Source organism: Mesoplodon densirostris, chromosome 11 (genome assembly GCF_025265405.1).
Source record: "Mesoplodon densirostris isolate mMesDen1 chromosome 11, mMesDen1 primary haplotype, whole genome shotgun sequence".
Classification (NCBI taxonomy): Eukaryota; Metazoa; Chordata; class Mammalia; order Artiodactyla; family Ziphiidae; genus Mesoplodon; species Mesoplodon densirostris.
Window position 1 is genome coordinate 50,304,008 of NC_082671.1, and position 12,010 is coordinate 50,316,017.

General features: G+C 43.7%; 1 protein-coding gene across 2 annotated transcripts; it reads left to right on the forward strand.

Moving 5' to 3' along the window:
- The first annotated feature begins 3,007 nt into the window (after positions 1–3,007).
- On the forward strand, positions 3,008–11,502 carry TUBA1A (tubulin alpha 1a). Of its 2 annotated transcripts, XM_060111999.1 has the most exons (4): positions 7,049–7,159; positions 9,213–9,435; positions 9,578–9,726; positions 10,310–11,502. In XM_060111999.1, the coding sequence occupies exons 1-4, from the start codon at positions 7,157–7,159 to the stop codon at positions 11,288–11,290; spliced, it is 1,356 nt and encodes a 451-aa protein (XP_059967982.1). In that variant the 5' UTR covers positions 7,049–7,156; the 3' UTR covers positions 11,291–11,502. The 2 variants fall into 2 exon arrangements, with proteins under 2 accessions (XP_059967983.1, XP_059967982.1); XM_060112000.1 differs by lacking the exons at positions 7,049–7,159; positions 9,213–9,435 and adding an exon at positions 3,008–3,347 and having other exon boundaries at positions 9,597–9,726.
- The last annotated feature ends 508 nt before the right edge of the window (positions 11,503–12,010 follow it).

Sequence of the window (12,010 nt, forward strand, 5' to 3'; positions counted from 1 at the left end):
GTCTTTAAAGGCCATACTTAATGAGAGCCAATTCACTCAATACCTTGATCAGTGCTAAACCCTAAAATAAAGATAAATGTAAAAAAAAAAGATAAATGTAAATTCAGCATGTCAGCATAATCATATTCATCTCCTTGCTTAAATTTAGAATTTGAGGTGTGTTTTTGTTGTGGAATTCAAGGGAAACTTAGTTGTTTGAATTTATCCATTTACAATCAAACCTACATGAGGAAGGCAGCATGAGGTGGACAGGTATGGTCATTTCAAAAGGATGCAGAGGCAGTGTACACCATAGTGGGATGAAGTGGGAAAATGTGACACAGTTCTTTGTGTCTGAAAGCTCCTGCACTGACCTCTCTCTCACAGCACTCAACATAGTTTCCATTCTCCGGACCTTGAACTCCTCCGGGCCAGAAAAAATGTTTTATGTCTTTTGGCCATGCCCTTGCTGTATACTTATTTCCTTGTAGCTAAATCCAACGAACACTCTACTGTCCTTATTAACAACCCCTCTACAGTACTTGATGTTACTCAGCACTCTATGCTGACACTGTCCTTCCTTTGTTTCTATAACATCAATGTCTTCTGCTTTTTCTCCTTCTTGGCCAGTGCATCTGTGTGTCCTTTTCTGACACTGCTTTCTCTTGAAGTCCTTTACTGTTATTTATTTATTTGTTTGTTTGTTTATTTATTTACTTTCAGCAGCATTGGGTCATCATTGCTGTGCGTGGGCTTTCTCTAGTTGTGGCGAGCGGGGGCTACTCTTCGTTGCGGTGTGGGGGCTTCTCATTGCGGTGGCTTCTCATGTTGCAGAACACGGGCTCTAGGCGCTCGGGCTCAGTAGTTGTGGCGCACAGACTTAGTTACTTAGCTGCTCCACAGCATGTAGGATCTTCCCGGACCAGGGCTCAAACCCGTGTCCCCTGCACTGGCAGACGGATTCCTAACTACTGCGCCACCAGGAAGGTTTCTGTTTTTAATTTACTAAGTCTATTCCCAAATCGGGTAAGTCAAACTCCCAAATATCCCCCAAATCCATCACTTTCCTTCCAACCACTCTCTTTCCCTTTATCCCCATGACTTTCATCATAAAGCCTGGATGATTGCAATAGCTTCCTAATTAGTCTCCTTGTCTCCCATCTCAAATGCTTCCAATCCATTCTTTAAATCCATAATGGTCTTTCTGATCTGGTCTAAATTATGACAAAAAGGAGAATTAAGCCCAAGGCTGCCTGGCTCTGGAGGCAGAGCCCCATCCTTCATTCCTTGCTGCTCCTCATTCCTACATGTCATCAGCTCCTCTAGATTCAACCTTCCATATATTTCCCAAATATATCCACTGTTTTCCATTGCCTCTACCACTTCCTTAAATCAGTGTTATCATCAACTAACCAGCCATCTTCTAACCAGTCTCCCTGCCTCGTGTTCCTCCATCCCCAACTTTGTTCTATCTATTCTCTCTGCACAGAGCAGTCAGGATCTTGCTGAAATGCAAAGTTCATTATTCCTCTTTCCTTTAATGGCTCTCACTGAGTTTGGAATAAGGTCCTTTCATAATCAATTATTTGCATAATCCTCCAGACCAGTACTCCCCAATCCCCTTATACTTTATGTAACAAACCATAACAAACCACTTCCAGTTTCTGAAACTCACCCAGTTGTCTGTGTATTTGCATGTGGACCCTCCTCTGCATTTGTACCTACTACTCCTATTCATTTTTCAAGACAGCCCCAAGTATCACCTCTTCCAGGAAGCCTTCCTGCATCCTCTACACTACACCATCCCCCAAAGACCTGGAGATTATAAGTAATATATATCTCTTTGCACAGGATCATGCCATGCCTCTTCCTTGGGACTTATCAGAGTGCATTATGTCCAGTTAAATCTTAGCCGAACAAGCACTTATTAATACCCTAGACTATGCTTGGCCCAATATAAGCACCTTAGAAGGCAATCAATATGTTTCCAGAAAGAAAACAAATGAATAAACATGTGAAGCCTATATGGTTGTTCATCCATATGAGTTAATCACTTGGGTTAAAAAAAGATTTTAGGGCTTCCCTGGTGGCGCAGTGGTTGAGAGTCCGCCTGCCGATGCAGGGGACACAGGTTCGTGCCCCGGTCTGGGAAGATCCCACATGCCACGGAGCGGCTGGGCCCATGAACCATGGCTGCTGAGCCTGCGCGTCCGAAGCCTGTGCTCCGCAACGGGAGAGGCCACAACAGTGAGAGGCCCGCGTACCGCAAAAAAAAAAAAAAAAAAAAAAAGGTGTCAAGCAAGACAGGAATAAAGACGCAGACGTAGAGAATGGACTTGAGGACACGGGAGGGGGAAGGGTAAGCTAGGACAAAGTGAGAGAGTGGCATGGACATATATACACTACCAAATGTAAAATAGATAGCTAGTGGGAAGCAGCCGCATAGCACAGGGAGATCAGCTCGGTGCTTTGTGACCACCTAGAGGGGTGGGATAGGGAGGGTGGAAGGGAGACGCAAGAGGGAGGGGATATGGGGATACATGTATACATATAGCTGATTCACTTTGTTATACAGCAGAAACTAACACAACATTGTAAAGCAATTATACTCCAATAAAGATGTTTTAAAAAATTAAAAAATAAAAAAAGATGTCAAGGAGCCATTGGCATATAGAAAGGATCTGCAGCGTTGGGAGCGAACACACTTACCAAACACTAGGGCAAGATCCATAGAATAAAATTAGGAAAAAGTCTAGGACCGAACCTTGAGGAACTCCAACATTTAAAGATTAGGAGAGGGCCTCCCTGGTGGTGCAGTGGTTGAGAGTCCGCCTGCCGATGCAGGGGATACGGGTTCGTGCCCCGATCTGGGAGGATCCCATATGCCGCGGAGCGGCTGGGCCCGTGAGCCATGGCCGCTGGGCCTGCGCATCCGGAGCCTGTGCTCCGCAACGGGAGAGGCCACGACAGTGAGAGGCCCGCATACCGCAAAAAGAAAAAAAAAAAGATTAGGAGAAGAGAGGCAGGTTCTCTTACATCGACCGCCTAAGAGTCGCGCTGTAAGAAGCAGCAACCTCTCCTCCTCCTCTCCGCCATCTGCTCGGCAGCCACAAAACAGCAACTATGAGTGAGTGCATCTCCATCCACGTTGGCCAGGCTGGTGTCCAGATCGGCAATGCCTGCTGGGAGCTCTACTGCCTGGAACACGGCATCCAGCCTGATGGCCAGATGCCAAGTGACAAGACTATTGGGGGAGGAGATGACTCCTTCAACACCTTCTTTAGTGAGACAGGCGCTGGCAAACATGTGCCCAGGGCAGTGTTTGTAGACCTGGAACCCACGGTCATTGATGAAGTTCGCACTGGCACCTACCGCCAGCTCTTCCACCCTGAGAAGAGGAAGAACCAGGAGAAACCGAGAAGAAACAAAAAAAGTATGAGGGAAACACAGAAAATAGAGAATTTTTGAAGCCAAGGGCACAAAGCGTCTCAAGAAAGAGATAACAGGGCTTCTCTGGCGGCGCAGTGGTTGAGAGTCCGCCTGCCGATGCAGGGGACACGGGTTCGAGCCCCGGTCCGCGAAGATCCCACGTGCCGCGGAGCGGCTGGGCCCGTGAGCCATGGCCACTGAGCCTGCGCGTCCGGAGCCTGTGCTCCGCAACGGGAGAGGCCACAACGGTGAGAGGCCCGCGTACCGCAAAAAAAAAAAAAGAAAAGAAAGAGATAACAGTCAACTGTGACAAAGCTTATCACAGGTCAACAAGAACCAAAAAGTGTCCAATGGATTTAGCAACAAATGGAGAGGGCATTTGGTTTCAAGAAGTGGTAGGAGCAGAATCTAGACTGAAATGTATTTAGGGATAAATAGGAGGTGAAGAAGTAGAAAAATTGTTAGACAACTCCCTTGTTTCCTACATCAGTTATGACACATGGGGTCACGCGATGGATTCTACAAGGCTCCTCCCCATACACACACAGAAACACATGCCATTCTCAAAACTACTTGTTTTATTACTTTGATTGGACCAGAAGATTCTAGAGAAAAGAGACCATGTTACTACCTCTGAATTCTCCATGCTACACTGGATGGTCCAGGGCTTATTGCAGACAGCAAGTAAATGCTTATTGAATAAGCAAGGTAAAATACTTTATTAAATACCTTTAAATTATTAACCATGATAATAGTTATGAAAATATGCACAGACAGAAATCACTCATTTAATTCAACAAACATGTATATGATGTGTACCATACGCTAGGCAATCTGTGACTAGGATTCACATTTTAATGGAGAGGAGATATAGACACCCAAATAAATAATTTAAATTCCACAAATATTATGAAAGAAAAAATGTTTTATTCTAATTTTACTGTGGACAAGAAAGAATACATTAGTAGAATATTTATACATGTATACTGATGTAAGTTAAAGAATTTGGCAGTAAATATAAAAAAATGATCAGGAGAAACCGAGGACTTCCCTGGTGGTGCAGTGGTTAAGAATCCACCTGCCAATACAGGGGACACAGCTTCGATCCCTGGTCCAGGAAGATCCCACAGGCTGCAGAGCAACTAAGCCCAGGCGCCACAACTACTGACCCTGCACTCTAGAGCTCACGAGCCACAACTACTGAAGCTCACCTGCCTATAGCCCGTGCTCTGCAACAAGAGAAGCCACTGCAATGAGAAGCCTTTGCACCTCAACGAAAAGTAACCCCTGCTCGCTGCAACTAGAGAAAGCCTGCACACAGCAACGAAGATCCAACACAACCAAAAATAAATATAATTTTTAAAAAAATGATCTAGTAAAAAATTTTTTTTTTGCTTCCCATAGCTTGTATGCTATTAAGTCAGATAATCAGGAACAAAAAGAATAGATTATTATTTCCCCTCCTCTCCCACTTATATATTTAAGATTAACAGTGCTCACATAGTCTATTTCTGACCTAGATCTTATTGTTACTTATGTCCAAGGGGAGGGAAAAAAATCCTAATTTTCATGAATGCTTCTGAGATAGAATTACAAAGAATCAGTTGCATGAACCCTCCTCTCTTTTACTTAATCCTCTGTAAATTGCAGTAAAGAACTGAGACTATTGGGGAAATGACATATTGTTTTCGTATTGTAAAGAAAATAAAATTCAAGACTGTGCCTCTTATTCCAAAAAAGGAGATTCGTACACTTTACCATGGTCCAATTGTGTGTAGTTTATTGCTTTATTAAACTTTTGAAAGAAGTATTTTCAGTGAGCTACTTATTAATCCTTATACTTCCCTATGCCATTTAATTCTTACTTTTGTTAAGTGTATTTCCTGGTTCAGTAAAAAGTATTCCAGTCATCCTTAACCCTTCTGTCTCTTTACTGAAATATACTTTTATTTGCTAAAGGGATAGAGACAAGATAATGAAGATTATTTTTCCTGTAAAATATGCAAGAAGTAGACAAAATTATTTGTGTGTCGGGTCTCATTTTTTTCTAGGGATGACTACCACAGCAAATTTGAACAAGTAAAGCAGAGCTGTGGCTCTCAGGCTAGAAAAATCCATGGTCGCCACTGTCACACCACAACCTGAAGCAGCTGTCTCAAGTCCCTCCCTCCCACGCCCAAGCACTGCCTGCCAGCCCAGCAGGAATGAATGGGCTCTGCAGAGCACTATAAATGGTGCTGCAGACGCTGAAAATCTGTTGCTAAAAACCAAAAGGAAAAATTATCCACCAAAATACAAATTTTCAACTTTGGTGGCAATAACAAACTTCTTTACCTATGAAATTTCATTAGCAACATCAAATGGTACCCAGTCAGAGTCATATTCTGCATACCACATCCTTGTTGGCAATGGAACCTTTCTAAATAGCAAAAGAATGTTACTGCAATCCATTTCCTAGGGCTGAAAGCAAAGCCTTTTGTCCCAAGAGGCAATTGAGCAACCACCAGAGTCTCTAGTTGAATAGCAACAGTATGAGGCTGGCTACAATTCCCACAGTTAAAAGCCCTATCTTAGAGGAGGAAAATTTACTGAATTCACATAAGAGCTACATAAAAAAGAAATGCAGTTATTGAGCTGACATCTACACGGTCGTCTGTGGAAGGAGACAATATTACAAAATGGTTTTCTTTTTTACACTATACAGCTCTCCTCCTTTTTAATTTTCTCTTTCCAGAAGAGAGAACAATGCAGAATATAACTGCATGCACAGGTAGTACTAGCTTCTGAACTCAGTTCTTTCTCTTTGTATTTTCTCAGTTCTATAATAGGAAAGATGATTCATTTTAAGGAACAATACACTACATAAAATATATTACATAGACTTCTGGTAAAGGAATATTTCTAGCAGACTAAGTATGGTATGTTCATTAGATCTTAATTATCTTCATGTTAGAACTACTTGTGTGCTTCCATATTTAGTATGATTATTCTTTCCATCTTCTGTTTTTGTTTAACTATTAGGGATAGGGTTGCAAAAGAAGGTCTAAAAATAAATTACTTGAACCTGAGAAACCATTTTGGATGGTCCTATTATTGAATCTTTTTTAAATTAAAAAAAAATTACATTTACATTTACCCAAGCCATTCCCATCTTCTCTTCTACTTTATTTTTAAAGCAATTAGAGATGTTGAATCCTCACCGAATGCAGTTTAGTATACTTTGAGGGAGGGGCTGGGAATAATTTTCCATTAAATATCTCATCTCAAATTCTTCGATTACATGTTGGGGGAAAAAACTCTTACATTGGTAATTTTAACTGTAGTTTGAGGTTTAAACAATATAAAATCATCCAACTCCAGTTCTCTTTCTTCCCTCCCCTCACGCCTTCCCAACCCCACCCCATAATGGATGTTCGGCTGACTGTTTTTGCACGGTCTCTTTGTCTGAAGGATGCAAACAGTCTATGGATGCTAGGGAAAAAGGGGTGGGTGAGAGATTACCTCATCCCATGTCGCTTGCACCAATCACCACTCTTCTGTCATGGCTTCTCTGGGCAGATTGAGGGGTCTGGACCAACAGGAAAAGGCCCCAGCCCATCCCCATGGTGACCGAGTTGTATATAGGGAGCCGCATCCGCCCATGTGCCGCAGGTTCTCTTACATCGACCGCCTAAGAGTCGCGCTGTAAGAAGCAGCAACCTCTCCTCCTCCTCTCCGCCATCTGCTCGGCAGCCACAAAACAGCAACTATGGTAAGAATGTTTTCTTCCGGCTCTTTGTGACCGTTGGGTGGGGTCAGCCTCCCAGGGTCTACTTGGAAAATCTTGAGCCCTTCTTCCTTTACAACTCGTTTGGATCAGTGTAGCTTTACGCTTTATTTGCGAGGTTGAGATTTGCCCCAAATCCTTGAGCCCGGCCGCCGCCGCAGTGCGGGGTGCAGGAGCCCAGCCAGAACCGCGTCCAGGGCGCAGCGGAACAGTGAGGGAGAACAAAGGCGGCGCGGAGGGAGTTTTTGTTATCCGAGCCCTTCGTTGCAGCAAGCAGCTCATCTGTCGGTGATGAAAGGGTCTGGGGCAGGGAAGGCGATATTGGCGTCGCCTGCTCGGCCCCTGGGTGTGCGCACGGTATTCGTGTGACTCGAAGAGCCCTTCCTCGCGTTGTTCCCCAGGGACAGGGAGAGGAGGAGTCGACCAAAAAGTCGGGGGTCGGTGGGTGTTGCTGGGAAGAGGGGGAGAGAAGGAAAGGGACAAAGCGGAGCTTCGGGTTAATATAAAAAAAATCTCTCGCCAGTTCGTTGACGTTTTAGAAAGATACCCATGTATTAACGTGGAAAATGGTTAGTTTCTGTTGGAACCCGTGGCGGCCGGCGTCAAGGCGGCGCAGGGGCGGAGTTGTTTTGTTTCTTGCTTCTCTGGCCTTGGAACCACAGGGCGGGGTTCGCCCTCACTAAGCCTCCTCTGTCAGGAGGAGACTTTTAATAAGCCTTTCATCTTTGCAGAACCGTAGGCGTTATAAGGTTTTTCATTCACTGTTAAAACTTAGATGAAAATTTTTTTTTCTTGAGGAGCAAAATCACAATTCACTTGACAAGTCCTTTAATGTCTGGTGTGGGGCCGCCCAGCCCTGACTCGTGTGTGTCCGTCTTGGCCGCACGTTCAGCGAGAGAGAAAGCCGATTTTGTGAGCCAGGGTGCTGTATTGCGGAGGACCCAGGGAAACGCCCTTCCCTCCACCCCCCCCGCCCCCATTTGTCAGTGAATAGACAACGGATACACAAAGGAAGCTGTAGCCATAGAAGCCATATAGAGAAGACACTCTGTTGAATGTAATGAGTATGAATATTCTGTATTCTGTGGTGGTTACAGAATCTCAGAATGAAAATACTATTTTGTTGTTTTAAATAATATTTCATTATCCTTTCACTGGGCTTTTATTCCTTGTTTGGTAGCTTCTGATGTGCTATTTATTTGTAATTTAGGCACCATTGTTTTAAAGATACTAATAATATTTCAGTTTTTTGCAGTGGAGAAGATTCTGGGGAAACTTTTTTTTTTTTTTAAAGTAATGAAAATGCTGCAGACAAAGAAGACATACTCTTGTGCAGCTGTCTTTTGTTCTAGTGCATCTTCATTAATTCATTTCAATGTAGGCATATGGTCCCAGGCTGGGTCAGAGGAGGAAAACTGGCAGAATAGCACAATGAGATCATGTAGGCAGTTGCTGGAAATAGAGCTTGCTCTGTTAAATAATGTAGCAGACAGTACAGGCTGGCACCAGGCACAGCAAATGCAGCAATGCAGCAATGCAGGAGGCATTCCTTGTTTAGCTTCTAACCCGCTAGTACGGATGGATTCTGCAGAAAGACTGCAAAAGGGTGTGGCTTCCAGCCTCAGCTGCAGTACAGATGTCCATGTTGGAATACCAAGTCCTAAATAGCAGAAATGCTCATCTTTATTTAAAGGGAAAGGAGGCAGTAATATTGATTACAGTTAATTACTGATTGAATTTACTTCATTTTACAAATTCTGTGCTTTGAATATTTTTTAAATATGAGAAATCTTCTGTTCAAGCATGGCTGTTGGAACAATGGGCTTGCACCATGTGCTAAACAGTGCAACATTATTATTCAGACCACACGCATCTGCAGCATTTACAGCAGGTGGTTTTCCTTAACTGTTTCTATTGCGTTATGGATATGACCTCAAATAAATTTGAAGAATACTTCTATATTAGTTTTAGAAATTTACTGAAAACTGAAAATGCTAATATAGCTAATTTTACAGTTTTTCTCTGTTCCTTCCCACAGCGTGAGTGCATCTCCATCCACGTTGGCCAGGCTGGTGTCCAGATCGGCAATGCCTGCTGGGAGCTCTACTGCCTGGAACACGGCATCCAGCCTGATGGCCAGATGCCAAGTGACAAGACTATTGGGGGAGGAGATGACTCCTTCAACACCTTCTTCAGTGAGACAGGCGCTGGCAAACATGTGCCCAGGGCAGTGTTTGTAGACCTGGAACCCACGGTCATTGGTGAGTTGACCTCAGTAATCCTAATGAGAGCCTGGGGGTCCGGAACAGGAGGTGTATCCTGGGGGTTCCATTGATGCCCTGGGGTCGAGCAGACTTGTGCAGGTTGTTAGTGATGGGTGGCTGCTTCGTTTTCCTTTTCCAGATGAAGTTCGCACTGGCACCTACCGCCAGCTCTTCCACCCTGAGCAGCTCATCACAGGCAAGGAAGATGCTGCCAATAACTATGCCCGAGGTCACTACACCATTGGCAAGGAGATCATTGACCTCGTCTTGGACCGAATTCGGAAACTGGTATGTTTATTCTCAAGAATAAAGTAAATTAATGAACCTAAGGGAGATATTTGGAATATGCTCTTTTTTTCATACAGAATTGAAATGTAATAGTGAGGTTAATTATTCCTTTAAAGTTTTTTTTTAAGTTCAATTAAAATATGAACTATTTGATGTCATTTTATAAATATTAATAAAGATATTTTTAATAAAGAAATGCTGAGTAATTTAAGGAAGGTCTACTTTTTTTTTTTTTTTTTTTTTTTTGCGGTACGCGGGCCTCTCACTGCTGTGGCCTCTCCCGTTGCGGAGCACAGGCTCCGGACGCGCAGGCTCAGCGTCCATGGCTCACGGGCCCAGCCGCTCCACGGCATGTGGGATCTTCCCAGACCGGGGAACGTACCCGTGTCCCCTGCATTGGCAGGCGGACTCTCAACCACTGCGCCACCAGGGAAGCCCCTACATTTTTAAAAAAACTGTTTCTTGTCAAAATATGATCTAAGTCTTTGGAATTAATATGAAAAGTGAAAATATTTACTATCATTACTATGATGGTATCACAAAGAGCAATAACTATGTTTTTTCTATTCCTCTTTTGTAACAGGCTGACCAGTGCACAGGTCTTCAGGGCTTCTTGGTTTTCCACAGCTTTGGCGGGGGAACTGGTTCCGGGTTCACCTCCCTGCTGATGGAACGTCTCTCTGTCGATTATGGCAAGAAGTCCAAGCTGGAGTTCTCCATTTACCCAGCCCCTCAGGTTTCCACAGCTGTAGTTGAGCCCTACAACTCCATCCTCACCACCCACACCACCCTGGAGCACTCTGATTGTGCCTTCATGGTAGACAATGAGGCCATCTATGACATCTGTCGTAGAAACCTCGATATTGAGCGCCCAACATATACTAACCTGAATAGGTTGATAGGTCAAATTGTGTCCTCCATCACCGCTTCCCTGCGGTTTGATGGAGCCCTGAATGTTGATCTGACAGAATTCCAGACCAACCTGGTGCCCTATCCTCGTATCCACTTCCCTCTGGCCACATATGCCCCTGTCATCTCTGCTGAGAAAGCCTACCATGAACAGCTTTCTGTAGCAGAGATCACCAATGCTTGCTTTGAGCCAGCCAACCAGATGGTGAAATGCGACCCTCGCCATGGTAAATACATGGCTTGCTGCCTGTTGTACCGTGGCGACGTGGTTCCCAAAGATGTCAATGCTGCCATTGCCACCATCAAGACCAAGCGTACCATCCAGTTTGTGGACTGGTGCCCCACTGGCTTCAAAGTTGGCATTAATTACCAGCCTCCCACTGTGGTACCTGGTGGAGACCTGGCCAAAGTACAGCGAGCTGTGTGCATGCTGAGCAACACCACAGCCATCGCTGAGGCCTGGGCTCGCCTGGACCACAAGTTTGACCTGATGTATGCCAAGCGTGCCTTTGTTCACTGGTACGTGGGTGAGGGCATGGAGGAAGGAGAGTTTTCTGAGGCCCGTGAGGACATGGCTGCCCTTGAGAAGGATTATGAGGAGGTTGGTGTGGATTCTGTTGAAGGAGAGGGAGAGGAAGAAGGAGAGGAATACTAAAGTTAAAATGTCACAAAGGTGCTGCTTTTACAGGGAAGCTTATTCTGTTTTAAACATTGAAAAGTTGTGGTCTGATCAGTTAATTTGTATGTAGCAGTGTATACTCTCATGTACAATTACTGACCTATGCTTTAAAACACGATGCTTTGTTATAGATCCAAGCTATCCATTTCTCTGATGGGTTTGAATAAAGTATTCCCTGTCTTAAATGAGCTCAGTCTTGTGCTTTCTATTTGGGTGTCTGAAAATTTTCATCTCTTCAGTAGATTGAGAAGAAAGAATAACTAACTATTGACTGTGGTTTATACATATTCTATGCAATGATTTATTTTTTAATTTTATATTGTCTTAGTATATTATAAAACTTATTTATAAAATATACCACGCATATCTAAAGATTACTACTAGATGTAAATCAACCATACTTCAATTTTAAAAATCGATTAAAAAAAAAGGCGGTAAAGATTACCATTAGATAACATCCATGCTACTTTTAAGTTCTGACTCCATTATAATAGTTATTTAAATTGCTAGTACTTTGAGAATTGATATTTGCTACTGCACAACCAAAATCTGGTTGACTGCTGAGTCTCATACAACTAACATAAAATGGTGAATATTCCAAATGTATCATCAGGTCTTATAAGCTTATTTTCATGCCCCTCATCTCCTTGGCAAGTGTCTAGTGCCATCATGCTTCCCCTGCCCTGGGTTTTCAAA

What these genes read in the sequence shown, in the direction of transcription:
- TUBA1A (XM_060112000.1), top strand. Translation starts at nt 3,103, where the DNA reads ATGAGTGAGTGCATCTCCATCCACGTTGGCCAGGCTGGTGTCCAGATC. An exon ending in GATGAAGTTCGCACTGGCAC is followed by an intron (nt 3,348 to 9,596) that starts CTACCGCCAGCT and finishes TCGCACTGGCAC; the next exon opens with CTACCGCCAGCTCTTCCACC. An exon ending in TGGACCGAATTCGGAAACTG is followed by an intron (nt 9,727 to 10,309) that starts GTATGTTTATTC and finishes CTTTTGTAACAG; the next exon opens with GCTGACCAGTGCACAGGTCT.